Source organism: Xenopus tropicalis, chromosome 2, assembly GCF_000004195.4.
Source record: "Xenopus tropicalis strain Nigerian chromosome 2, UCB_Xtro_10.0, whole genome shotgun sequence".
In the NCBI taxonomy this organism is placed as follows: Eukaryota; Metazoa; Chordata; class Amphibia; order Anura; family Pipidae; genus Xenopus; species Xenopus tropicalis.
The window spans coordinates 146626326-146652051 of NC_030678.2; the positions used below are offsets into that span (position 1 = coordinate 146626326).

General features: G+C 41.2%; 1 protein-coding gene across 3 annotated transcripts; it reads left to right on the forward strand.

Annotated features, from left to right (window-relative positions):
• Positions 1-12000: 12000 nt before the first annotated feature.
• Positions 12001-24354, forward strand: atp5mc1 (ATP synthase membrane subunit c locus 1). Of its 3 annotated transcripts, none has more exon segments than NM_001005112.2 (5): positions 12001-12069; positions 12566-12653; positions 20519-20596; positions 22866-23026; positions 24002-24353. In NM_001005112.2, coding segments are annotated over 4 exon segments (393 nt in total). In that variant the 5' UTR covers positions 12001-12069; positions 12566-12614; the 3' UTR covers positions 24117-24353.
• The last annotated feature ends 1372 nt before the right edge of the window (positions 24355-25726 follow it).

A 25726-nucleotide genomic window follows, 5' to 3' on the forward strand; every position in this document is an offset into this window, starting at 1 on the left:
GACCAAAATGCCCATGACATTAAGAAGATCCCCAGGCAGCATCCATAAAATGTAGATGTTGTGATCACCTCACTACGTTTGCACTGCAGAATTCTTGAAGAACAGGGCAAAAGGCATGCAAAAAAAGTTGCAGCATTCTGTCAAAAGAGCTTGTAGAATTAATAAAATTAACTGGCACAGTCTTGCAAACCTCCCTGTGTAAATAGCAATGCTACAGTAGTAAAGTAACCAATGGCAAAATCAACCAGTTTCGGCAGTTGATGGGGCTTAGTTTGTTTGAAAAAATACATGCTGTGAGAGAAGTGTCTGGTCTTTTTCAGGTTATTCCTCACTGCCCATATATTCATACAGCCACTATCTGACATCTGCTTTCTTGAACTGCTTCTGGAGAGGAACTGTGTGTTAATATTATGGTAATAATAACATTCCCTGTCTATAGCCTTATTTTTCCATTGCTTATAAACTGATAACCTGTAGCCTGTAACCTGGCTAACTAAGCCAGAGTAAGTTGGTGCACAGGCATGTCTGCCAGTGCAATGTGCTTCTCTTAGACATTCATAGGCAGGCAGTTTAGAGTGACAGTTTAGATCAGATACCCCTGCACGGTGTTAACTGTGTAAATAAAGTAAATGAAGTAAATAAAGTATATCAGTAAGGTTTTGTGCTATTGTTGTACTAAATACTTGATCTAGTAAATACAAAACTGTTCTGGACACACTTTCCGATTCAAGAAACTTATGTCAAATCATCCAGAACCTGCCATGATATCTGATATTTTCCTTTACCATATGTTAGTTCCACTGGTGGGGGTAGGTTGGTCAGGGTAGGTATATTACATTTTTTGGTGAAAAGCACCGAAGCACATAGCTAAATGGACTTGCAATTCTTATCTAATCTGACCTAATTGGCCAAATAGCAGTTTATAGTTGGTCAGTGGGGAATCTTCAATGGCTGATAATTAAGAAGCACAGGAAAAACAGAAAATATGGCTCTCTAAATTATTATTGTGTATCAGATAAAAAAACTATTTAAGCTTCCGACTGCCAGCAACAGTTTGTGAGGCTACAATTTTATTTCTCTCCTTTTCATATTCCTTTCTCTTATTCAAACCATTCCCTGGTTTCTAAAGAACTGCCGAAAAAAGTGAATTAATTAAAATAACACAAATAATGAAAAATGAAGACCAGTTGCAAATTGTCTTAGAATATTACTCGCTACATTATAGTAAAAAGTTAAATCCCCCCTTTACAACCCCTTTAAAGGTTAACTACCCCTTTATATGACAGAATTGCATGAGACCTAAGGGATCATTTATTGAGACCTAGGAAAAACCATGCAAAAGCGCTAAGGGGTGTACGTATGTATGTATATCTGTATTTATAAAGCACTACTTATGTACACAGCGCTGTACAGTAGAAAACATTAATACAGGGGGGTTAAAGATAATAATAGATAAATACAAAGTATAACAATAAATACAAGATACAGTTGCAATAAGTTAAGAGTCAAAGACACAAGAGGATGGAGGGTGCAAGATTTGTTTGAATTTATATCTGCAATAAACCTTATTGAGGCAGAATCTGCTGTCTGTCTGTGGCAGGTATATAATCATGTGCTGTTTTCTTTGATATGAACATCTGACTATTTCTAAGTGCCCTGAAAGCAGCTGGTGCAAAGTATTTCCTTGTGCAGCTCATTTGGGTTAATGCTGATGTGCCGTCCATCTGGTTTGTACAGCTTTCTTCTCTTCTATCTGTGTCACTGTGCCCCTCAGTGGTGAGTAGGGAGGAAACAGCATGCAGATAATTCCATTTACTTGTGTCAGCATGCCCCCTGTGGCAAGAGGGAGTTTCACATGAATCGACAGAAAAAAATACAGTTTCTGTTATTTTAAAAAACACTATTCTCTTGTCCAAATCCTGGGGTGCCTTTACCACCAACAAGGGTAAAGGGGACCAGGTTTCTCTTAGAAACTCTGTCTTTTTAGTGACAGCAATATAGCTAATTTCACAGAATCATGTACGTCAGTGCTGGAGCTGGAGGCTCGTGTGTTGGTTGTGGCCCTCCAAGGAATTTCAGTGTCCCCTGATCAGCACAAGTGCTCCGCAGACTTTTTTGTACAACATAACTATTGTTTTTTTCTACTTTATTTTTAAAGGTTTTCAAGTTTCATCCCATTGCAAACATGTTAGGAGAAGAAAGAAAAAAAGGAGAGACAGATAGGTAAGACATAAATAACAAAATAATTTTAATACAGCCCATGGAATGACGGTCAGCTCGCTACATGTACAATGTCACACAGTGCTGGTATAGCAAATTATAGAGACCAGTTCACTGAAAAGCCCACTGGTATATATGTCAGCTCTAATGAGCAGGGCCTTCGAACCCCTGCATCAGTCAATATTTGTGTGTAATCTGTAACCTTTTATTGTACAGTGCTGCAGAATATGTCAGCACTTTATTAATACTTAATAATTATAACAGTTGCCCTAGGTTAAATATATATAATGCTATTACATACATACCCTAATTCCAATATTGTAATTGCCACCAGTGCACAAGCTATACATTGCTGTGCAGAGGTCTAAACTGGGATTCAACATAGGCCCCTCCCCACCCCACCACCACCAGCACAATAAATAGTGACTGTCTATGGTACAGGCCCAGACTGACAATCTGTGGGTTCTGGCAAATGCCAGAGGGGCTGCTGCAGGATGCCATAGACAGTCACTATTTAGTGGGCTGGTGGGAGCCATTTGGGCCTCTTTGTACTGCCAGGGCCTATTTTGACTCCTAGTCCAGACCTGCTATGGCATTTTACAGCAGCCCATTTGGCCATTGCCCGAATCCATAGATTGTCAGTCTTGGCCTAGCTGTGCACCCCCCTGCCCAGAGAAGATGTTGACTGCACAGTGCCAAACCGTATATATCCCAAAACACCAGTGTCCAGCATTACACAGCCCTAAGTGCCCACATTATGCATTTTCAGTGCCCATGACATACATGCCATGCCTCAGAGGGAACAACCCAAACCAAGTCACAATGACAATAGTACTGTGTGGGTTCCTCACCCAGTCCAAAAACCGTACAGACAGGTTAATTGGCTTCTGACTAAATTGCCCATAGCATGTGTGAATGTGATAGGGACCTTAGATTGTAAGCTCCTGAGGCAGGGACTGATGTTAATGATGAATAATCTCTGTGAAGCACTGCGGAAATGTGTTGGCACTATATAAAAAACAGGAAATACAGTAAATAATAAAAATCACCTGCTCTGTATAGCTTAAAGGGATTTGGAGTGTGAAAAAGACTATACAGTCTATCAGTGTAATGACTTACATAAATATAACAGTGTACTAGTGTAGGGTGATGTATTACACTATTATATTTCAGTAAGTTATTATGCACTTAAAATGATTTAGTATATTATATGGGTGTTTTTCTTACTCCCAGTCCCTTTAAGCAATTCAGTGCTTGGGATTTCCATGTGAATACACTTAAGATGCTGGTTCAGAATCCCCCATGAGTGCAAATTCAGCTTTAACATATATGTTGCAATACATGATTTACATAACAGCATTTAATTGGTATTCACCATATTGGCTGCTTACAGGCCACTTTACTTAAAAAAGTGTAATTTATACCGGCCCCTAGTGGTCATTTCTAATAAGCAAGGTAATAATCTACATTTTTTCCCCTTCTTCTATCTCTGTGGACTGCAGGTGTCAGGGATGGACACTCTTACAAGGCCCATGACTGGCCTGAGCTTGCTCGCTTTATGTTGGTTGTGGGGAGATTTTGAGTCTCAAATAGCAGCTTGAAAACATCAGTGTTATAAAATATATATTTTAATATAAATTATACACAAGGCAGCTGCCTCTGGGGCTTACTGTAAAAGTTGTGCAGAATAACAAGTAATGCTTAGAAACTGAGCTAACCATATACTGTTCTACTCAGGAAGAAGTAAACTACAAGTAACTAACATATCAAGAAAACACATCCACTAGAGTAAATGAATATAAACAGATTATATAGATTGTAAGCTCTACGGGGCAGGGACCTCCATCCTCTTGTGTCTTTGACTCTTATCTTATTACAATTGTATCTTTTATTTATTTGTGCTTATTGTAATACTTTGTATTTATCTATTTTAATACCCCTGTTTATATTAATGTATTCTACTGTACAGCGCTGCGTACATAAGTAGCGCTTTATAAATAAAGTTATACATACATACATAAACAGGCATATTTACAAAGGAGGGCCATTGTGCCATGTACAAAATTATGTTATTTTTTTTTATTTATTTTGCACTATGCACCCACCCTGGGTTTTGTTTCCAGCCCCCAGAGATGTGACTGTGTGCACTCTCATAATGTTTCTGTATCAATATATCGAATAAGTCACTATACTGTTTGTTTGCATTGTTCCTTAGTATTTATATATAAATGCTAAGCTTCGCCTATCATTTAGGGTAAAGACACACAGAGCTACTTAGTAGCAGCTACTTGTCATGGCTACTAAACGCCAGAAAATACCCTGCCATAGACAATACAGAGAATTGCCTCTGCTAAACATACGTAGAGACAAATATCAGTAAATGATCAGCATTGTCTATATTAGTAGCCACAACAAGTAGCTGCTAGTAGTAGCTCTGTGTGTCTTCACCCTTAGCACTATGGGGACTGATGAGAGCATTTTGATCTCTGTCTCTTGATGTGAGATTTAAGGTTACTAGACAACATCTGCCTCAGTATGAGCAATATCTACAGATGGTATGGACCATCGGCAATTCCCCCTGTACTATGCATATTCATTAGCTCTGCTGTATAGTGACGTTTGGACTCTAAAGCCATACTTTTGTGCAGGAGTGTAGCTACAAAGGAAGCAGAGCCTGCGGTTGCAGGGGGGCCCAGGAGTGTAGGGGCACAGTGAGACCCTAATTCAGGGATCCCCAACCTTTTTCACCCGTGAACAACATTTAAATGGAAAAAGTGTTGGGGAGCAACACAATCATGAAAAAGGTTTCTAGGAGTAGCAAAAAGAGCTATAATTGGCTACTTAATAGCCCCTATGTGGACATTGCCAGTGGAAAGGAACTGATTTTTCCTGTGACAGTTGCTTTCAGCTGCCATAGACAGCTCAGTTCCACTAACTGTGACAGGGACAATCAGCCATAATTAAGGCAGGCAATTTTATAGCTGGTATCAAAATGCAAAAAGAGGATTGGTGGGGAAAGGTAAATGTAGCCACTGATAAAATCAAAAAGGCTATACAGCCAACCCGGACTTTGGGTGAAGTGACTTGTCCAACATCACAGGGTACAGCCAGCGGCCGAGGGTGGAATTGAACCCGCGTCTCAGTGGGGGTTGACCCTACTGAGGGCGGATCCCCTAACCACTCGGCTACCTGGGACCTCCCGAGTATAAGAGGATCTATTCGTTCTCTTGTCTTAGATATGACGGTGATGTCGTCACTGTGTGAAGGAAACATGCAGGGTTAAAGCCGGCTGCACCAAGACCTGTATGAGTAGGGGGACTGTTACATAAGCAGAGAGAATGAATCTGCAAACTGTGCTGCACTATTCATAACATAAAAATAGGCACAACATCGATTTGAAAAGTGTTTGACCTGAAAGCAGGTGCCTGTATGGCTATTCCAGCTGGACCCAATAAAGCCCTATGTGGGTTATATGAGAGACTTTCCATACAAGGCTGGCTGGCCACTCTTATATCATGTATACTAACTGTATAAGCACATCGTTCCACAGTCTTTAAATGTTGATTGCATCAATGTTTTAAACAGATTTTGTGTCTGTGTGTCTATGTATATCCAATAATATATACGTAATTATGTTGGGTTGAAAACCCCACAGACTGTTCTTCCACTTTAGCTTCTTCTTCCGCTTCTTCTTCTTAGCGCCCCCCATTTTCTAAACGCTACTCCTCTGACAGTTTTAGGGGTACAATACCCAAACTCCCCACACATCTCCGCCCTATAGCGGAGCAGGTTGCTTGTGCTTTTCTAAGCGATCCCGCCCCCCGTCTTTTTGTGGCGCCGCTCCGAACCCCCCAATTTTCCCATTGACTTTGACAGGGAAGATTATCAAACTGCTGCCACACTTACAGCTTTGAAGCTACACCCCCCAAACTTGAATAACATAATCATGGGGTCACCCTGAATGAAGCAGCAACATTTGTTGGATGACCCCAAAGTGGGAGGGGCCAACGACAGCCAATCAAATTTTACCCATTGACTTTAATGGGGAAATTGAAACTGCTGCCAATCTTACAGCTTTGAGGCTACACTCCCCAAACTTGAATCACATAGTCATGGGCTCAGCCTGAATGAAAATAGGATGATTATTGAATGCCCAAAAGTGGGCGGAGCTGTGAACCGTCAATCAGATTTTACCTATTGATTTGGCGGAAATTCAACCTGCTGCCAGTCTCACAGTAATAATGTCGGGGTCCCCAAACTTTTTACACTTGGTCACTAGGGAACTGCAGTTTATGTTTTGAAAAGTGGGCGAAGCCACCAACAGCCAATCAAATCTATTGATTTTTATTGCTTTGATGCCAGATTTTCCAAACTTTGCACAGTCAGTCACTGGGTGACTACGCATTCAGGTTTTTTTTAAAAAAAAACCCCGCAAAGTGGGAGGGGCCAACAGCAGCCAATCATATTGTACCCATTGACTTTTATGGGGAAATTGAAACTGCTGCCAAACTTACAGCTTTGAGGCTAGACTCCCCAAACTTGAATCGCACCGTCATGGGCTCAGCCTGAATGAAAATAGGATGATTATTGAATGCCCAAAAGTGGGCGGAGATGTGAACAGCCAATCAGATTTTACCTATTGACTTGGCAGAAATCCAACCTGCTGCCATTCTCACAGTATTAACACCAGGGTCCCCAAACTTTTCACAGAGGACTACAGTTTTAGTCTTGGAAAAAGTGGGCGGGACCACCAACAGCCAATCAGATTTCACCTATTGAATTTTATTGGTTTGATGCCAGAGTTTGCAAACTGCGTGACTTTGTACTCAAGGTTAGAAAAAGTGGGCGGGGCCGCCAAAAGCCAATCACATTTCTTTCATTGTTTTCAGTGGGAAAATTTTAACTGCTGCCATTCTCACATGTTTAATGTCAGGGTCCCCAAACGTTGCACAGTTTGTCACTAGGTGACTATGTTCCAAGTTTAGAAAAGTGGGTGGGGCCAACAACAACCAATTAGATATCACCTATAGACTTCATATGTTTAAATTTAAACGGCGGCCATTCTTTAAATATTAATACTAAGGTCTCCAAACTTTGCAGAGCTAGTCACCTGGTAACTGCAGTTCAGAGTTAGAAAAAGTGGGTGGAGCCAATAACAGCCAATCAGATTTTACCTATTGATTTTTAATGGGAAATTCAACCTGCTGCCATTCTCACAGTATTAACACCAGGGTCACTAGGGAACTGCACTTTTAGGTTTTAAAAAGTGGGTGGAGCCACCAACAGCCAATCAGACTTCACCTATTGAATTTTTTTGGTTTAGATTTAAAATGTTGCTTTGCTCACACTATTTATGTCAGGGTTCCCAAACAAGTGGGAGGAGCCACCAACAGCCAATCCATTTCCACCCATTAGATATCATTGGTTTATATTTAAACTGATGCCATTATTTAAATATTAATTCCAGGGTTGTTAAAGTTTCCAGAGTTAGTCACTGGGTATTTGCCATTCAAAGTTACAGCCAATCACATTTCACCTATTTACTTTCAGTGGTGAAGTGTAAAATGCTGTCAGCCTCACAATGAATGCCTGAGTCCCCAAAATTTGCAAAGTTTGTCACTGGGGGACTGCAGTTCAAAAATAGGAAAAGTAGGTTGGGCCACTAACAGCCAATCAGATTTCATCCATTGAATTTTATTGGTTTAAATTTAAAATGCTGCCATTCTCAAACTATTTATGCCAGGGTGCCCACTGTTTGTCACTGGGTGACTTCGACTCAAGGTTAGAAAAAGTGGGCGGAACCACCAATCACAATTCACCTATTGACTTTTATTGGTTTAAATTTTAATTGCTGCCTTTCTTTAACTATTAATCCTAGGGTCCCTAAACTTCGCAGAGTTAGTCACTGGGTAACTGCAGTTCCAGGTTAGAAAGAGGGGGTGGAGCCACCAACCGCCAATCAGATGTCGTTGACTTTCAGTGGGGAAATTTAAGTTGCTGCCATGCAGACACTATTAAAACCAGGGTCCCCAAACTTTGCACAGTGGTTTTTACTGTATAACTGGGGTCCAAGGTTAGAGAAAGTGGGTGGAGCCCATTCAGTGACTTCATGTTTTTCAACCCAACATGAAGTTTGTTCTCAAACTTCCCTTTCTAGTTATTATTACTTTTACTTGCATTATATTTTACATTTTGGTCCCAAAGAGGAAACAAAAACTTGGGCTATATTGCAACAATATTTATTTTGATTATTAAAAGGAGTGTAGGTCGTTTTTTACACACACCTATATTACACCTAAGTATTTGTACTTATGTTACACCTGTCAGCGGCAAGGCTTTTACTGTAAATAAGTATGATTCTATTATAGGCACTTATATTGTAGTGTCACCCACTGTGACCTACAGCACTTATACTGTATTTGCCTATTTGTGTCTGTAAGTTACCCTCCCATATAGATTGTAAGCTCTATTGGGCAGGGACCTCCATCCTCTTATGCCTTTGACTCTTAACTTATTGCAACTGTATCTTGTATTTATTTGTATTTATTGTTATACTTTGTATTTATCTATTATTATCTTAATAACCCCCTGTTTGTATTAATGTATTCTACTGTACAGTGCTGCGTACATAAGTAGCGCTTTATAAATAAAGATATACATACATACATACATAGGGGCACATTTACTAACCCACGAACGGGCCGAATGCGTTACCAATACGATTTGCGCGAAAAAACGCGAGTTTTTCGTAGCCATTCCGAAAGTTGCGCAAAATCGCGACTTTTCGCGCAAGTTTTAACGCTACGAAAAAGGCGCGACTTTTCGCGCAAGTTTTAACGCTACAAAAAAATCGCCAGATTTTGCGCAACTTTCGGAATGGCTACGAAAAACTCGCGTTTTTTCGCGCAAATCGTATTGGTAACGAAAAAGTCGCAATAATTTCCGAAAAGTTGTAGAGTCACCGAAAAAATCGAAAAAAATACGAAAAAGTCGCAAAATGTTCGTTTTCCAATCGGAATTTTTCCAATTCGGATTCGAATTCGTGTCTTAGTAAATCAGCCCCCTAGAGTAACCTAGTGCATAAACTTCAGCGCAGAAGTAGAAGTTACATCTGTCATTAACACAGCTCTCCTTACCAAGCCTTTGCCTACCCTGCCACAGACAATCTAATGTGGCGTTGCGCACAGTTTATAGATTTTGCCTTTAATACTTACTGCATATCTAAATTCCCGGATCCCTGCTTGCTTCTCTGAGATATGGTGCTGGCAACCTACAGCAGTGTGAAGCCTACAGTGACATCACTGAAATCTCTCTCCCCTTCCTGTAGGCTGCGGGAAGTGTGACTGAGTAAATATTTGATTAGGTGAGCCAAAAGTGTGGCGTTTTTACTAAACAATAGGAGGACTATTGGGCAGTATGCTTTTTACATTTTGACTTGCATTCTCCTTTAACAAATGGATCTGGATCCAAATCTCGGTATCACTGCTGATTCAGATAAAATGTCCTTCTATATAAATAGGTACAGTGGATGCAACTCCAATATGGATTCATTATATCTTAGTTGGGATCAAGTACATGGTACTCTTTTATTATCTTGAAGAACAAGGAAATCATTTTTAAAAATGTATTTAAGTAATTCAGAGCTTTCTGGATAACAGGTTCCCAGATAACGGAAAGAGGGGGCCACATTGCTAGTACAGAGTCAAAAATCCGATTTAAAGCTACCAGGAGTGGCTTCTTGCAGGCTTATGGCAGCAGCGCCCCTGTCTTCAGGATATCCAGCTATTGCTGATCTGCAACTGCTTTCAGTCTCTTACTGCCATTGGCATTGGTCTGATATCTAGTGGGCTCTCATAGTTATATCACAAGCATCAGGGATGTGTATCAATTGACTTCTTATTCAGGCCCGGATTTGTGGAGAGGCCACAAAGGCCCGGGCCTAGGGCGGCAGAAGTTTAGGGGCGGCATGCCGCCCCGCCGCAAGAAAATTTTTACATTTGGCTCCCATACGGAGCAGTCGGGACCTCTCCCCACTGCTCCGTATGGGAGTTTAAAGGAGCGTTCGCGCACTGGGGAGAGGGCGCGTTCGCGCACAGGGGCGGCCTCGGGGCGCCTCAGAGAGAAATCCGGCCCTGTTCTTATTGCCAGTGGAAAGGAACTGATTTTTCCTGTGACAGTTGCTTTCAGCTGCCATAGACAGCTCAGTTCCACTAACTGTGACAGGGACAATCAGCCATAATTAAGGCAGGCAATTTCATAGCTGGTATCAAAATGCAAAAAGAGGATTGGTGGGGAAAGGTAAATGTAGCCACTGAAAAAGTCAAAAAGGCTATACAGCCAACCCGGACTTTGGGTGAAGTGACTTGTCCAACATCACAGGGTACAGCCAGCGGCCAAGGGTGGAATTGAACCCGCGTCTCAGTGGGGATTGACCCTACTGAGGGCGGATCCCCTAACCACTCGGCTACCTGGGACCTCCCGAGTATAAGAGGATCTATTCGTTCTCTTGTCTTAGATATGACGGTGATGTCGTCACTGTGTGAAGGAAACATGCAGGGTTAAAGCCGGCTGCACCAAGACCTGTATGAGTAGGGGGACTGTTACATAAGCAGAGAGAATGAATCTGCAAACTGTGCTGCACTATTCATAACATGAAAATAGGCACAACATCGATTTGAAAAGTGTTTGACCTGAAAGCAGGTGCCTGTATGGCTATTCCAGCTGGACCCAATAAAGCCCTATGTGGGTTATATGAGAGACTTTCCATACAAGGCTGGCTGGCCACTCTTATATCATGTATACTAACTGTATAAGCACATCGTTCCACAGTCTTTAAATGTTGATTGCATCAATGTCTTAAACAGATTTTGTGTCTGTGTGTCTATGTATATCCAATAATATATACGTAATTATGTTGGGTTGAAAACCCCACAGACTGTTCTTCCACTTTAGCTTCTTCTTCCGCTTCTTCTTAGCGCCCCCCCCATTTTCTAAACGCTACTCCTCCTACAGTTTTAGGGGTACAATACCCAAACTCCCCACACATCTTCGCGCTATTCAGGCCCGGATTTGTGGAGAGGCCACAAAGGCCCGGGCCTAGGGCGGCAGAAGTTTAGGGGCGGCATGCTGCCCCGCCGCAAGAAAATTTTTACATTTGGCTCCCATACGGAGCAGTCGGGACCTCTCCCCACTGCTCCGTATGGGAGTTTAAAGGAGCGTTCTCGCATGCGCACTGGGGAGAGGGCGCGTTCGCGCATGCGCACGAGGGGGACACCCACAGGGGCGGCCTCGGGGCACCTCAGAGAGAAATCCGGCCCTGTTTATAGGCAAATGCAATGGTCAGTGGGAATAAGAAGCGATTCCAGCCATGTTGATATTGAATTTTTTCTTTTTTCATGAATTGATTTTTACCATACCCGAGAATGTGTCAAATATATAATTTTAAAATGTGGAGACAGTATGTTGGATTTGCTATTGCTGTTACTGAAATCAGCAAGCCAACACTCAGCAGCTACTAGTTTAATCAACCCCTCCTCCCAGGCAGAGTGCAGAATAGGTATCACCGGTACATTAAAACTGTACTTTATGGTAGTATTTGTCAGTATTTTTAATGTATTTTACAAATTTTACAAATACTTAGATAAGCGGCACAAGCGGACCCCTACATAATGACAGGCGCAGATAGTCGCCACGACAGAAGATGGCGCTGTGCTTTCCGTAGAGCTCTAAAAGCTTTCTGTTTGTACCCTTAAAGAATGAAGTTGTGCGCAAACTCTCTCCTTTCCTGTCAAAGCGTCTGCACTGCGCATGCGTAATTCCTTCGCTCGCCTTCTGTCTTTCCCCGCCAAGGTGAGGCCTGGACTCATTCAAGGGTGTTTGTCCAGTTCTGTTGGTTCCGCTTGTGTTACCAGTCGCTAAAGCTGAGACTTACTGCGCTGTCACTGGGCTTTGTAAGATTCCGTTTAATGAACTGGTTTTCTATTGCCCGTAGCAATCTCAGTGATTGAAGCATAAGGGGCAGTTGCAGTACTGCGCTAACCTTGCCCTGGGGCACTTCAGGTACAAGTAGCGTTTGCAGCAGCCTGCAGCGATTAGATTTAGGCGAGGTTCTCATTCATATACACTTGGCTGTACTGAACTGTATGGTTACCTGCCTTTTCATATGAGACATAATTGTGCAGGAGTTTTTAATGTATTACATATATATGGGGTCTGCTTTGTGGCTTCTTTTAATGCTGTAGAGCTGTACAGAGAGTTGTAGTTGGACAGCAGTGCTCAGTTTACATGTGTATGTAAGGGTGATACCACAATGGCTTTTCACTGGATTCTGCTTCTTGTTTTGCAGCAGCGAGTGCTATTCTTGTTCCCGCGTCTTGTTCACTTTCACCCCAAATATGTACGCCTGCGCCAAGCTTGTGTCTAACCCAGCCCTGGTAAGTATGTCCCACGCCTTGTATATCCTTCTGTTCATACAATCCCCTGGCAAATACACAGTCCCTCTATTTGTTATAGGGCTCGGGGCTCGGGGCTGCAATACCTGCAACATCTCTAGCCCTGCTTCTTATCATCATTCCTCTATTACATTTTCCTTATTTTTTTCATTTTTTTTGTTTTGTTTTTTTTTTATAATTGTCCTCTTGTTTGAAAAGTATTTCATCCTCTGTTCTCACCTGCTGTCTTAATCCACATATTTCCCCTTCTCTTCCTCTTGCAGACACCTTTCCCTTTTCAGTCATTTCCAACCTAAGTTCCATGTTTTTTCCCATGCCCATTATTCTCCTCCCATACCAGCAACCATCCCATTTCTTTTTCATAATGTGAAATATCTGTATTAGCCAGAGTGCTGCCTTCCCCCTCTTCAGTCTGTAACTGCTATTCACATCACTTGCGGACAGCAGCATTTTTGCTAATGTAATTTACAGTGCAGAATTGTCAGAACTGAGATTCTGGCTTCTGGCGCTGAAAATAAATAGTACTAAAGTTTATTTTAACATTATTAAAGCAGAAGATGGTAGTGGGCACTGAATTAGGAAGAATGCAGAAATCAGCAGTGTAGTCTCCACCCCTTCTGTGCCTTGTCTGCCTACCCCCCTAGTTCTACAAGTACATTAGAGGGGATTATAGGCAGTTGGGGGATGTACTTTTTTCCCATAAAAACAATCAGCGCACCAGAGGTCACCCCTTTAGATTAGAGGAACGGAGCTTCCATTTGAAGCAGCGTAGGTGGTTTTTCACGGTGAGGGCAGTGAGGTTGTGGAATGCCCTTCCTAGTGATGTGGTAATGGCAGACTCTGTTAATGCCTTTAAGAGGGGCCTGGATGAGTTCTTGATCAATCAGAATATCCAAGGCTATTGTGATACTAATATCTACAGTTAGTACTAGTGGTTGTATTTATAGTTTATGTATGCGAGTGTATAGATTGGTAGGTGTGGGTTGTGGGTGCTGGGTTTACTTGGATGGGTTGAACTTGATGGACACTGGTCTTTTTTCAACCCTATGTAACTATGTAGTTCTGTCTTAGAACCCAATATCTAGTAAACTGGGGACTTAAGTCAGTAATCTATGGACTGCGATTCCCACGATGCCTTGCATGTTCTGTGATGATCAGAATAGTCAAGAAGGAAAATCATGTTTTAATGGTACATTTAGTGCAGGGGATATCAGATGGATACTGCTTTAAATAGCAGTTACATTAATAATTTATTTCCCCTGCAAAGTTGCTTAGAAATAGATTTTCATTTATTGTGCAATATTCTATGTTTGGGTTTATTTCCCCTTCAGGGTCATAGAATTTTTGTAAAAATCTGCTGATCGAGGAAACAAGACATGGGTAACTGCCATGTCAGACTTATTTTTTGCCAGATATACATGTAGCAGATATTGGCTCTCCTCCAGCCAATAATTTACTTTCTACAATGCCTTGCATGCTTCTGGTACATTTTTTCAATTTTCAGAACCGGCAGTGCAGAGAATATCAAGATACTACTTAATTAAAATTCCATTTACCAGTAACTCTAAAACCAGTGAAATGAACTTATATCGGAAATTTGCTGTATCTAAATAAATATTGCCCCTTTCCATTTTATATTTAGATGACATTAGTGTAAGTGTGCGCATCTTTTGGAACATTTAGGATGTTTAGGATTTTAGTAAATAATGCAATGATTAACGTAAAGCCACACTTGGAGACTCAATTGTCCAGTGACGCCTTTCTGCGCCTAAAACCACCTTTAAAGGAGAACGCGAGTCAAAATTTAAAATTCATACTGCCCAATAGTCCTCCTATTGTTTAGTAAAAACGCCACACTTTTGGCTCACCTAATCAAATATTTACTCAGTCACACTTCCCGCAGCCTACAGGAAGGGGAGAGAGATTTCAGTGATGTCACTGTAGGCTTCACACTGCTGTAGGCTGCCAGCACCATATCTCAGAGAAGCAAGCAGGGATCTGGGAATTTAGATATGCAGTAAGTATTAAAGGCAAAATCTATAAACTGTGCGCAACGCCACATTAGATTGTCTGTGGCAGAGTAGGCAAAGGCTTGGTAAGGAGAGCTGTGTTAATGACAGATGTAACTTCTACTTCTGCGCTGAAGTTTATGCACTAGGTTACTCTATGTATGTATGTATATCTTTATTTATAAAGCGCTACTTATGTACGCAGCACTGTACAGTAGAATGCATTTATACAAACAGGGGGTTATTAAGATAATAATAGATAAATACAAAGTATAACAATAAATACAAGATACAGTTGCAATAAGTTAAGAGTCAAAGGCATAAGAGGATGGAGGTCCCTGCCCCGTAGAGCTTACAATCTATATGGGAGGGTAACTTACAGACACAAATAGGCAAATACAGTATAAGTGCTGTAGGTCACAGTGGGTGACACTACAATATAAGTGCCTATAATAGAATCATACTTATTTACAGTAAAAGCCTTGCCGCTGACAGGTGTAACATAAGTACAAATACTTAGGTGTAATATAGGTGTGTGTAAAAAACGACCTACACTCCTTTTAATAATCAAAATAAATATTGTTGCAATATAGCCCAAGTTTTTGTTTCCTCTTTGGGACCAAAATGTAAAATATAATGCAAGTAAAAGTAATAATAACTAGAAAGGGAAGTTTGAGAACAAACTTCATGTTGGGTTGAAAAACATGAAGTCACTGAATGGGCTCCACCCACTTTCTCTAACCTTGGACCCCAGTTATACAGTAAAAACCACTGTGCAAAGTTTGGGGACCCTGGTTTTAATAGTGTCTGCATGGCAGCAACTTAAATTTCCCCACTGAAAGTCAACGACATCTGATTGGCGGTTGGTGGCTCCACCCCCTCTTTCTAACCTGGAACTGCAGTTACCCAGTGACTAACTCTGCGAAGTTTAGGGACCCTAGGATTAATAGTTAAAGAACGTCAGCAATTAAAATTTAAACCAATAAAAGTCAATAGGTGAATTGTGATTGGTGGTTCCGCCCACTTTTTCTAACCTTGAGTCGAAGTCACCCAGTGACAAACAGTGGGCACCCTGGCATAAATAGTTTGAGAATGGCAGCATTTTAAATTTAAACCAATAAAATTCAATGGATGAAATCTGATTGGCTGTTAGTGGCCCAACCTACTTTTCCTATTTTTGAACTGCAGTCCCCCAGTGACCAACTTTGCAAATTTTGGGGACTCAGGCATTCATTGTGAGGCTGACAGCATTTTACACTTCACCACTGAAAGTAAATAGGTGAAATGTGATTGGCTGTAACTTTGAATGGCAAATACCCAGTGACTAACTCTGGAAACTTTAACAACCCCGGAATTAATATTTAAATAATGGCATCAGTTTAAATATAAACCAATGATATCTAATGGGTGGAAATGGATTGGCTGTTGGTGGCTCCTCCCACTTGTTTGGGAACCCTGACATAAATAGTGTGAGCAAAGCAACATTTTAAATCTAAACCAAAAAAATTCAATAGGTGAAGTCTGATTGGCTGTTGGTGGCTCCACCCACTTTTTAAAACCTAAAAGTGCAGTTCCCTAGTGACCCTGGTGTTAATACTGTGAGAATGGCAGCAGGTTGAATTTCCCATTAAAAATCAATAGGTAAAATCTGATTGGCTGTTATTGGCTCCACCCACTTTTTCTAACTCTGAACTGCAGTTACCAGGTGACTAGCTCTGCAAAGTTTGGAGACCTTAATATTAATATTTAAAGAATGACCACAGTTTAAATTTAAACATATGAAGTCTATAGGTGATACCTAATTGGTTGTTGTTGGCCCCACCCACTTTTCTAAACTTGGAACATAGTCACCTAATGACAAACTGTGCAAAGTTTGGGGACCCTGACATTAAACATGTGAGAATGGCAGCAGTTAAAATTTTCCCACTGAAAACAATGAAAGAAATGTGATTGGCTTTTGGTGGCCCCGCCCACTTTTTCTAACCTTGAGTACAAAGTCACGCAGTTTGCAAACTCTGGCATCAAACCAATAAAATTCAATAGGTGAAATCTGATTGGCTGTTGGTGGTCCCGCCCACTTTTTCAAGACTAAAACTGTAGTCCTCTAGTGACCAACTGTGAAAAGTTTGGGGACCCTGGTGTTAATACTGTGAGAATGGCAGCAGGTTGAATTTCCTCATTTAGAGTCAATAGGTAAAATCTGATTGGCTGTTGGTGGCTCCACCCACTTACAAAAATACAAAAAACCTTAAATGCGTAGTCACCCAGTGTCTGACTATGCAAAGTTTGGGAAGCCGGGCAACAAACCAATAAAAATCAATAGGTGAAATCTGATTGGTTGTTGGTGGCTCCGCCCACTTTTCAAAACTAAAATTGCAGTCCCCTAGTGACCAACTGTGAAAAGTTTGGGGACCCTGGTGTTAGTACTGTGAGAATGGCAGCAGGTTGAATTTCCCCATTGAAAGTCAATGGGTAAACTCTGATTGGCTGTTGGTGGCTCCGCCCACTTTTTCTTACATTGAAACACAGTTACCTGGTGCCTAACTCTGCAAAGTTTGGGGACCCCGGCGTTATTACTGTGAGACTGGCAGCAGCTTGGATTTCTGCCAAGTCAATAGGTAAAATCTGATTGGCTGTTCACAGCTCCGCCTACTTTTGGGCATTCAACAATCATCCTATTTTCATTCAGGCTGAGCCCATGACTATGTGATTCAAGTTTGGGGAGTGTAGCCTCAAAGCTGTAAGATTGGCAGCAGTTTCAATTTCCCCATTAAAGTCAATGATTAAAATTTGATTGGCTGTCGTTGGCCCCTCCCACTTTGGGGTCATCCAACAAATGTTGCTGCTTCATTCGGGGTGACCCCATGATTGTTATTCAAGTTTGGGGGGTGTAGCTTCAAAGCTGTAAGAGTGGCAGCAGTTTGAAAATCTTCCCTGTCAAAGTCAATGGGAAAATTGGGGGGTTCGGAGCGGCGCCACAAAAAGACGGGGGGCCGGATCGCTTAGAAAAGCACAAGCAACCTGCTCCGCTATAGGGCGAAGATGTGTGGAGAGTTTGGGTGTTGTACCCCTAAAACTGTAGGAGGAGTAGCGTTTAGAAAATGGGGGGCGCTAAGAAGAAGAAGCGGAAGAAGAAGTTAAAGTGGAAGAACAGTCTGTGGGGTTTTCACCCAACATAATTACGTATATATTATTGGATATACATAGACACACAGACACAAAATCTGTTTAAAACATTGATGCAATCAACATTTAAAGACTGTGGAACGATGTGCTTATACAGTTAGTATACATGATATAAGAGTGGCCAGCCAGCCTTGTATGGAAAGTCTCTCATATAACCCACATAGGGCTTTATTGGGTCCAGCTGGAATAGCCATACAGGCACCTGCTTTCAGGTCAAACACTTTTCAAATCGATGTTGTGCCTATTTTTATGTTATGAATAGTGCAGCACAGTTTGCAGATTCATTCTCTCTGCTTATGTAACAGTCCCCCTACTCATACAGGTCTTGGTGCAGCCGGCTTTAACCCTGCATGTTTCCTTCACACAGTGACGACATCACCGTCATATCTAAGACAAGAGAACGAATAGATCCTCTTATACTCGGGAGGTCCCAGGTAGCCGAGTGGTTAGGGGATCCGCCCTCAGTAGGGTCAATCCCCACTGAGACGCGGGTTCAATTCCACCCTTGGCCGCTGGTTGTACCCTGTGATGTTGGACAAGTCACTTCACCCAAAGTCCGGGTTGGCTGTATAGCCTTTTTGACTTTATCAGTGGCTACATTTACCTTTCCCCACCAATCCTCTTTTTGCATTTTGATACCAGCTATGAAATTGCCTGCCTTAATTATGGCTGATTGTCCCTGCCACAGTTAGTGGAACTGAGCTGTCTATGGCAGCTGAAAGCAACTGTCACAGGAAAAATCAGTTTCTTTCCACTGGCAATAAGAACAGGGCCGGATTTCTCTCTGAGGTGCACCGAGGCCGCCCCTGTGGGTGTCCCCCTCGTGCGCATGCGCGAATGCGCCCTCTCCCCAGTGCGCGAACGCTCCTTTAAACTCCCATACGGAGCAGTGGGGAGAGGTCCCGACTGCTCCGTATGGGAGCCAAATGTAAAAATTTTCTTGCGGCGGGGCGGCATGCCGCCCCTAAACTTCTGCCGCCCTAGGCCCGGGCCTTTGTGGCCTCTCCACAAATCCTTGTTCTTCAAGATAATAAAAGAGTACCATGTACTTGATCCCAACTAAGATATAATGAATCCATATTGGAGTTGCATCCACTGTACCTATTTATATAGAAGGACATTTTATCTGAATCAGCAGTGATACTGAGATTTGGATCCAGATCCATTGTTAAAGGAGAATGCAAGTCAAAATTTAAGAAGCATACTGCCCAATAGTCCTCCTATTGTTTAGTAAAAATGCCACACTTTTGGCTCACCTAATCAAATATTTACTCAGTCACACTTACTTCACATTTTCTAGAACAGGCAGCCATCTCTAAAAAGGTATTCTCCCTCCCTTTCCCTCCTTGCTTCATATTGCGTATGCGTTTCATTCCCTCCCCCTAACCCCAGGCACGCGTCCTTAGCAGAGAAAAAAATGAATGAAGGGAGCGCTCAAGTGTTGCTATGGCAATGGCGGTTTCGCTTCTGATTGGCTGGTGGGCGTGTGTAGCTCAGTATAACGCGCATGCTAATATTGCAGGGAAGGCGGCTAGCCAGAACAGGAGACAGGATTGAGTTACACACATGGGCACAGAATAGGAATTTAAAGCATTGCGAGTAATGGCTGCCGCACCATATCTCAGAGAAGCAAGCAGGGATCTGGGAATTTAGATATGCAGTAAGTACTTAAAAACAATGCCTTTAGACTTAATATTAATTTATATTAACCTTTACATGTCCTTTAAGGAGACAGCAGGTGCTGTAGTTAACAGATATCTTAGCGATCCTAAGGATTAAGCCACACAGGGCTGATTCGTGGCCTGCAGTCCAGCCATCATGCTCCAAACAGCCTTTTCATGTGCCCGCACAGAACCCCCCTGTGTGGAGTTAGGTGCTGAAATGCATACTTGTGTGTTTCAATGCTGAAATCTGCTCCGTGTGTTGGCACCCAGGATGATGCAGTGACTCTGTGCAGGCACACGAAAAGGCTGTTCAGAGCATAGGTACTGATTCTTGACCTGTGTTTAGCTGCAGGCCAAAAATCAGCCCCATGTAGCCGTAAAAAACACTGGGTGGGGCGTGGTTCCTATTTTTCAGACTTCCCTCAGTGCAGGGGTCCTAAACTTTTTTAACCGTGAGCCACATTCAAATGTAAAGAGAGTTGGGGAGAAACACAAGCATGTGCCCAGTTGGGACACATTTATAGAAAATCATGTGGTCACATAAAATTAAACAAATCTCTGTTGTGACTTTTCCAGCGATTTTTGCACAATTCACGAATTGCTTTTTGCCGTGCATTTTTCACATGGGAAAAAACATCATTTTTCCACACGCTAAAATTCTGAAGATAAACTCATGATTTCTGTGGAATCTTTACAGTTTTTAGCTGGCATGATCAATAATTCCTACAAAGTGATGAACAACAACATTTAATATCAGTCCCCACGTTTTGTGGTGCTGCCATTGCTGCGGGTTATGGGGACCGTTCAAGGCTAACTACAGTGCAGTGAAAGTGCCATTGACTTCTTGGTCTCTCATAGGAAGGTGCCCAATGTGACATTAAACTTTAAAACATCTTAAAACGTTTTATGATCCATACAGTTTGTGCCAGCATTTAAAGGTAACCACGGTCATAGTAATAATATTCATCTTTTTTTTTTTTATGCCCAGGTGAGAAGTGGAGTCTGTCTTCTCTCTCGACCAGTTTCTGTCCCACTACTGAGCTACACTGGACTGAGGACTGAGCAGGTACAACAAAATCCTACACCTTCTCCTTCATCAAAATAACCTTTTTTTTCTTTTTAACTTTTGGATTTAAGGATTTGAAACTGCAAAATAGGGACACATTTACTAAAACTAATAAACTAATTTCCAAGAATGTCTGAAGTTTACTAAAAAGTCTGAACTGAAAAAGTCGAAGAAAAGTGACTTTTTCAAATTGTCGCACAAAAAACTAGCATCACAAATCCAAAAACCTCTTAAGTTTTAACACAAAGAAGGATCCTCCAGGGAAGGGAAGAGACATCTGCCATTGACGTTTACATAATCTCGACAGGTTTTAGCTACCAAATTGTCTGATTCTGATTTTTAGACGTTTTGTTGCATATTAAATGTCGAAAAATCATGACTTTCAGTGCTAAAAAATCTGACAGTTAATAAATGGCCGCCATAATGTATGGCCCATCTGAAATTTCAGTTTTAAAATAGAATTTGTGGGCACAAATGAGTGTATTTAAAGAGATACTGACACTAGAAATGAAACCTTTTTTACATCTATCATAACATTGTCTTTGCATGAGCTTTATAATTTTGCCAAAAAAGTATTTACTGATGCTTTTCCATTCCCTATCTGATCCCCCATGTTCCCCTATAAGGGGGCGGCCATATTTGTGCAGCAGTAGGCTGTTAGCATTAGAAGCTATAACTGACAGGCTGAGAAGGGACAGTCAGGTTGGCAAAACAGTCAGGTTTAGGAACTTCAAGCAACAATTACATACAAAACCAGCCCTAACAGTGAAAAAAGATCAACATGACCTATAGGTAAGTTTTTATGTAGATTCATAATTTGAAAAGTCATTTTTTCGTGTCAGTATCACTTTAAGCAACTCTTAGTGAAACTGACATCTGCAGAACTATAGTTAAAAGTACATATAATATCACAGCACTTGTTTACGTAATGTTTTCCTCCATTTATCGCTCATAAGTTGGTGACTTGTTCGACAGCTAGGAACATGCTTGTGTCTATAGCAACTAGAGGCAGGGTGTGTGGATAGTTTTTCCAATCCCTTGCTAGAGGATGTAAAATAGTGTATTAAGCTTCTTCCTTTTCCTGTGACATTTAGCCCTTCTGGTAATTGAGCCAAAAAAACTGGCCTGCCCCTATGCTGCTTTTAATAAATATCTTTTTTAGGCTTGCCAACGCACTACTGTAAAACATGACTTGCATCAAAGCCCCATGCTGCAGTATGCACCCGTATAGCAACCCCAAGTGCGACCACTTCAAACTTAAATTACAAAACAAAGGGAAAACACTCTCAAAATGAAACATATGTAAAATAAAACTAGATACAGACAACTTCCACAACACAAGGCAACCCAATTTAATACTTGGAGTAATCATTTGCCAGCTCATATGATAATGGTGATAACGCCTCAAGATTGACTAGCCATTACACGGTTAGTGTATTTGGATAAGTTATGATATGTAAGATTGTCAACACTGCAATGTTTTTATTTAGAAAAACCTGTAGTAAAAAAAAAAATCCACCTAAGGTGGGCAATATTGGGCTAATTAGAACATTTGGCCACACTGGACAGGAGAATAGAAGAGGGATATTCATTTTTTGGATGCACCGTATACACCTTGACGGATTCTACCAAATCCCGTACCGAATCTGAATTAGTTTATGCTATTTAATATCAGAAGGGGTTAAAAATTGGCGCGTGGCGGAATTTTTTTTCCCCTGACCATTTAACCCTTTTCGAATGCTAACTAGCATATGCTAATTAGGATTCGGTTTGGCCGGGACCATGGATTTGGCCGAAAATTAATCCTTCAAAAAAAGCCTGGATTTGGCCCGAATTCCGAACCAAATCCAGGATTCGGTGCATCCCAAATTCATTTCCACACTTCATCCCAAGTTATTCCTTCATTTCCCTTTTTAATTGAATAGTATTGTTAGGCCTGTGGCAGATAGGCATTTTGACTGACATTGTGGGCACATAGAAAACTAGTGGTCAAAACTCCCTTAATCACCCCTGATCTTTGCTTCCCATACAGGTTAATGGGGAATACTGTGCATTGGGCAGATGCTAGCTGTAACTGGCACACCACTTCTGCACTCACTTTGGCATTTCTGAGCAGTGTTAAAAAAAATGTGCAATGGCAAATTCCCCAGGCAGTGTCAGGAATTGTTCCTATTGTGATACTTGTGTAGTTTAAGCAAAATCTCTTTTTTTCCTAAAGCTTTCTACATAATTAAATGTTACATATATTATTATTGTCTCTTTCCTACAGCTGATGCCTGTTCCAGCTAGGGGAATCCAAAGCAGTGTAACATGCAGGGACATTGATACAGCTGCAAAGTTTATTGGAGCTGGTGCTGCTACCGTAGGTGTGGCTGGCTCTGGTGCTGGTATTGGGACAGTGTTTGGCAGCCTTATCATTGGATACGCAAGGTAAAAATATATTTTTATATATAATATTTTTTTTATTTTTTTTTTTAAAAACCTTGTGTGTAGTACAAAATTGTTTTTTCACACAAAATTTTTTGTGTGCACTGGTCTCAAAATTTGTTTGCACGTGCACAAGCGCACAGCTTAGAGGTAACATTGGGTGAAGGACTTTAGAATTGTTGTTTAGAATCGTTGTCTTGCTGCATGACCCACTGTCTCTTAAGTTTCAATTCACAGACATATTCCTTTAGGGCAGAGACACATGGGGGGATTGGTTGCTGCGACTACAATCGTGGCCACTAATCACAGCGATTGATAGTGATTCCCCAATGTGTGACAGGCCTTCGGTTGCTTAGAAGTTACCCTGGGTTCCTTTGTAACCTCTAGAACCATTTCCTCCATTTGTACTCAGTCTGGGTGTCTCAATTCTTTTTAAATTTAGATTTTTTTTAAATACAGCCCCAGCAATTTTGGCTTTAGCTACTCTGATATTTTGTTTCCTTATTCCAACTGCTAAATCTTAAAAAGAACATCTAAGTAAAGAAACTAATAGCCATACCATGCTGCTTTGGAATTACATTTTGACTTATCACCCTTACAGCACTACTATACAGTAAAATGTTCTAAATTGTGCTTAGTATGTACAGTGGTAGTTTGGGAGTTAATGCTGCAGCACTGTTTCGGCAATTTGCAACACTGAAAAACCTGGGCAGGTGTTACGTAACAAAGTGCTTACACCTGAATGTGAGGTGACGTGGAGAAAGAACAGAGGAAATCAGAATTTTATTTTACCAGAATAATACTAATAAGATGCCTTTAGCTATTCATATACAGACTAAAATCTTTCCCAAAACTGAGATTCTTAAAAAACTGTAGTTTCCATTGTTTTAAAATGCAACATTTTCTTACTTTGTTCATAGCTTTTTTGTTTGGAATCTTAACTGTTCCTAATTTTTCTACCATTCTTTTTCTCTGTAGGAATCCTTCTCTGAAACAACAACTCTTCTCTTATGCCATCCTGGGGTTTGCCCTGTCTGAAGCTATGGGACTGTTCTGTCTTATGGTCGCTTTCCTCATCCTGTTTGCCATGTAAAACATTAAGATCACCAGATTATATTTTGGACCCCCTGTACTAGGGCTTTGTGGTGAGGGTAGATCCCTCTTCACTCTGCTGCTGTATAATCTGATGTTCCTGGGGAATAAATATTATAAATACATTGTGGGTCTCATATTTCAGGAGCTCACTCTAAAAAAGTAGATGTGTGCATAAAATTCTTTGAATGGACAGATGGTATTATTAAAGTGGTCACCTGGACAATTCTTCTACTGTTCTTACTGTTCTGTCCCTTCTTAATGTTTGAGTCCTTATTTGAGAGCTTGGGCTGATAAACAGGGGGAGAAGTACAAACCCGGATTCCTGACCTCTACAAAAGCCTGCAGGACTATTATTAGAAAAAAGACACAGGAGAATCAGCCTCTACACTGGCATCAGCTTTTCCCTCTGCCTGCACATGGAGCTATCGCATCGGCCTGGGTGCAGGCACATGGAGCGGATTTCAGACCCGAAACACGCAAATATGCTTTTTGGTGCCAAAATCCACTCCATGTCCTGCACCCAGCTTAATACAATAGCTTTTGGTTCAGGCACAAGGAAAGGCTGATGCCAGTGTAGGCTTTGATTATTGGCCTGCGTTTATCCTCAGGCTGCCAAATCTCCCATGTGGCATTACCATGGCCTAATTATTATGTTTGCAGGTCTGATGAGGCTCTTGTCTGCTGACAACTGTTTTGGCCTAAAGATATCAAATGCATTTCTTCAGGTCCACACAAAACAGCTGAGTAACAGGGTTACACAAAGTTACAAGTTGACAAGTATAAGCTGATAGTGGCCGGGCAGATTTGCCACATGAAAATAGTCTTTTGCTTTAAAATGATCAGCTAAATATAACAGGGAGTGGATAGTAGTTTCCAACATAAGGTACAAGGGGTACAATTGGGCACTGAAGTAGTTTCCCAATATGTTCATGAAAAATGTTGAATGTCCACATTAGGGAGGGCCGAAAAATGCTTTTGCTGTGGGACCCAATAACTTCTAGGTACACTGGGCTATTGTGAGGCTGTGCTAAGATGGAAACACTGGACTCACTAGGATGGGTAAATTTCACCTGGGTTGGTAACAGACAGCAACCAATCAGCCATTATATTTTTTTTTTCTTTTTATCCAGCTTAAGGTAAAATAATAAAAAATAAAAATGGGATTGGTTGAATAGGTTGTTGTCAAGGTACAAATATACCTAGTGTTGATAAATAAGTAGATCTAAGTAGAAATCTTTTACCTGTTTATTTTTGTTTATAGAAGCAGCCATGGCCCTTGTGTGGGACCTGTTACTTTCTACCACAAAACAGATATTAACATGCATTTAAAAGGCACCAACATATTCTGCAGCGCTGTGCAACAAATGGGTCTATGCATTCATTATACAGAATTACATACAAAGCAACCAATAAACTATACAAAGGGCCCTGCTCAAAAGAGCTTACAATCTAAAAGATTACTTATGGTTTCACAAATCACATAGCATTGCTCTCCATACGAGACATGAGTACCAATGCACCCCTTCAGTGTGCTCTAATGAATTACATGCAAGTGTTCAAATGAATGCAAGGGACCTCTGCAATAACTGCCAGCCTGGCTGGCAATTC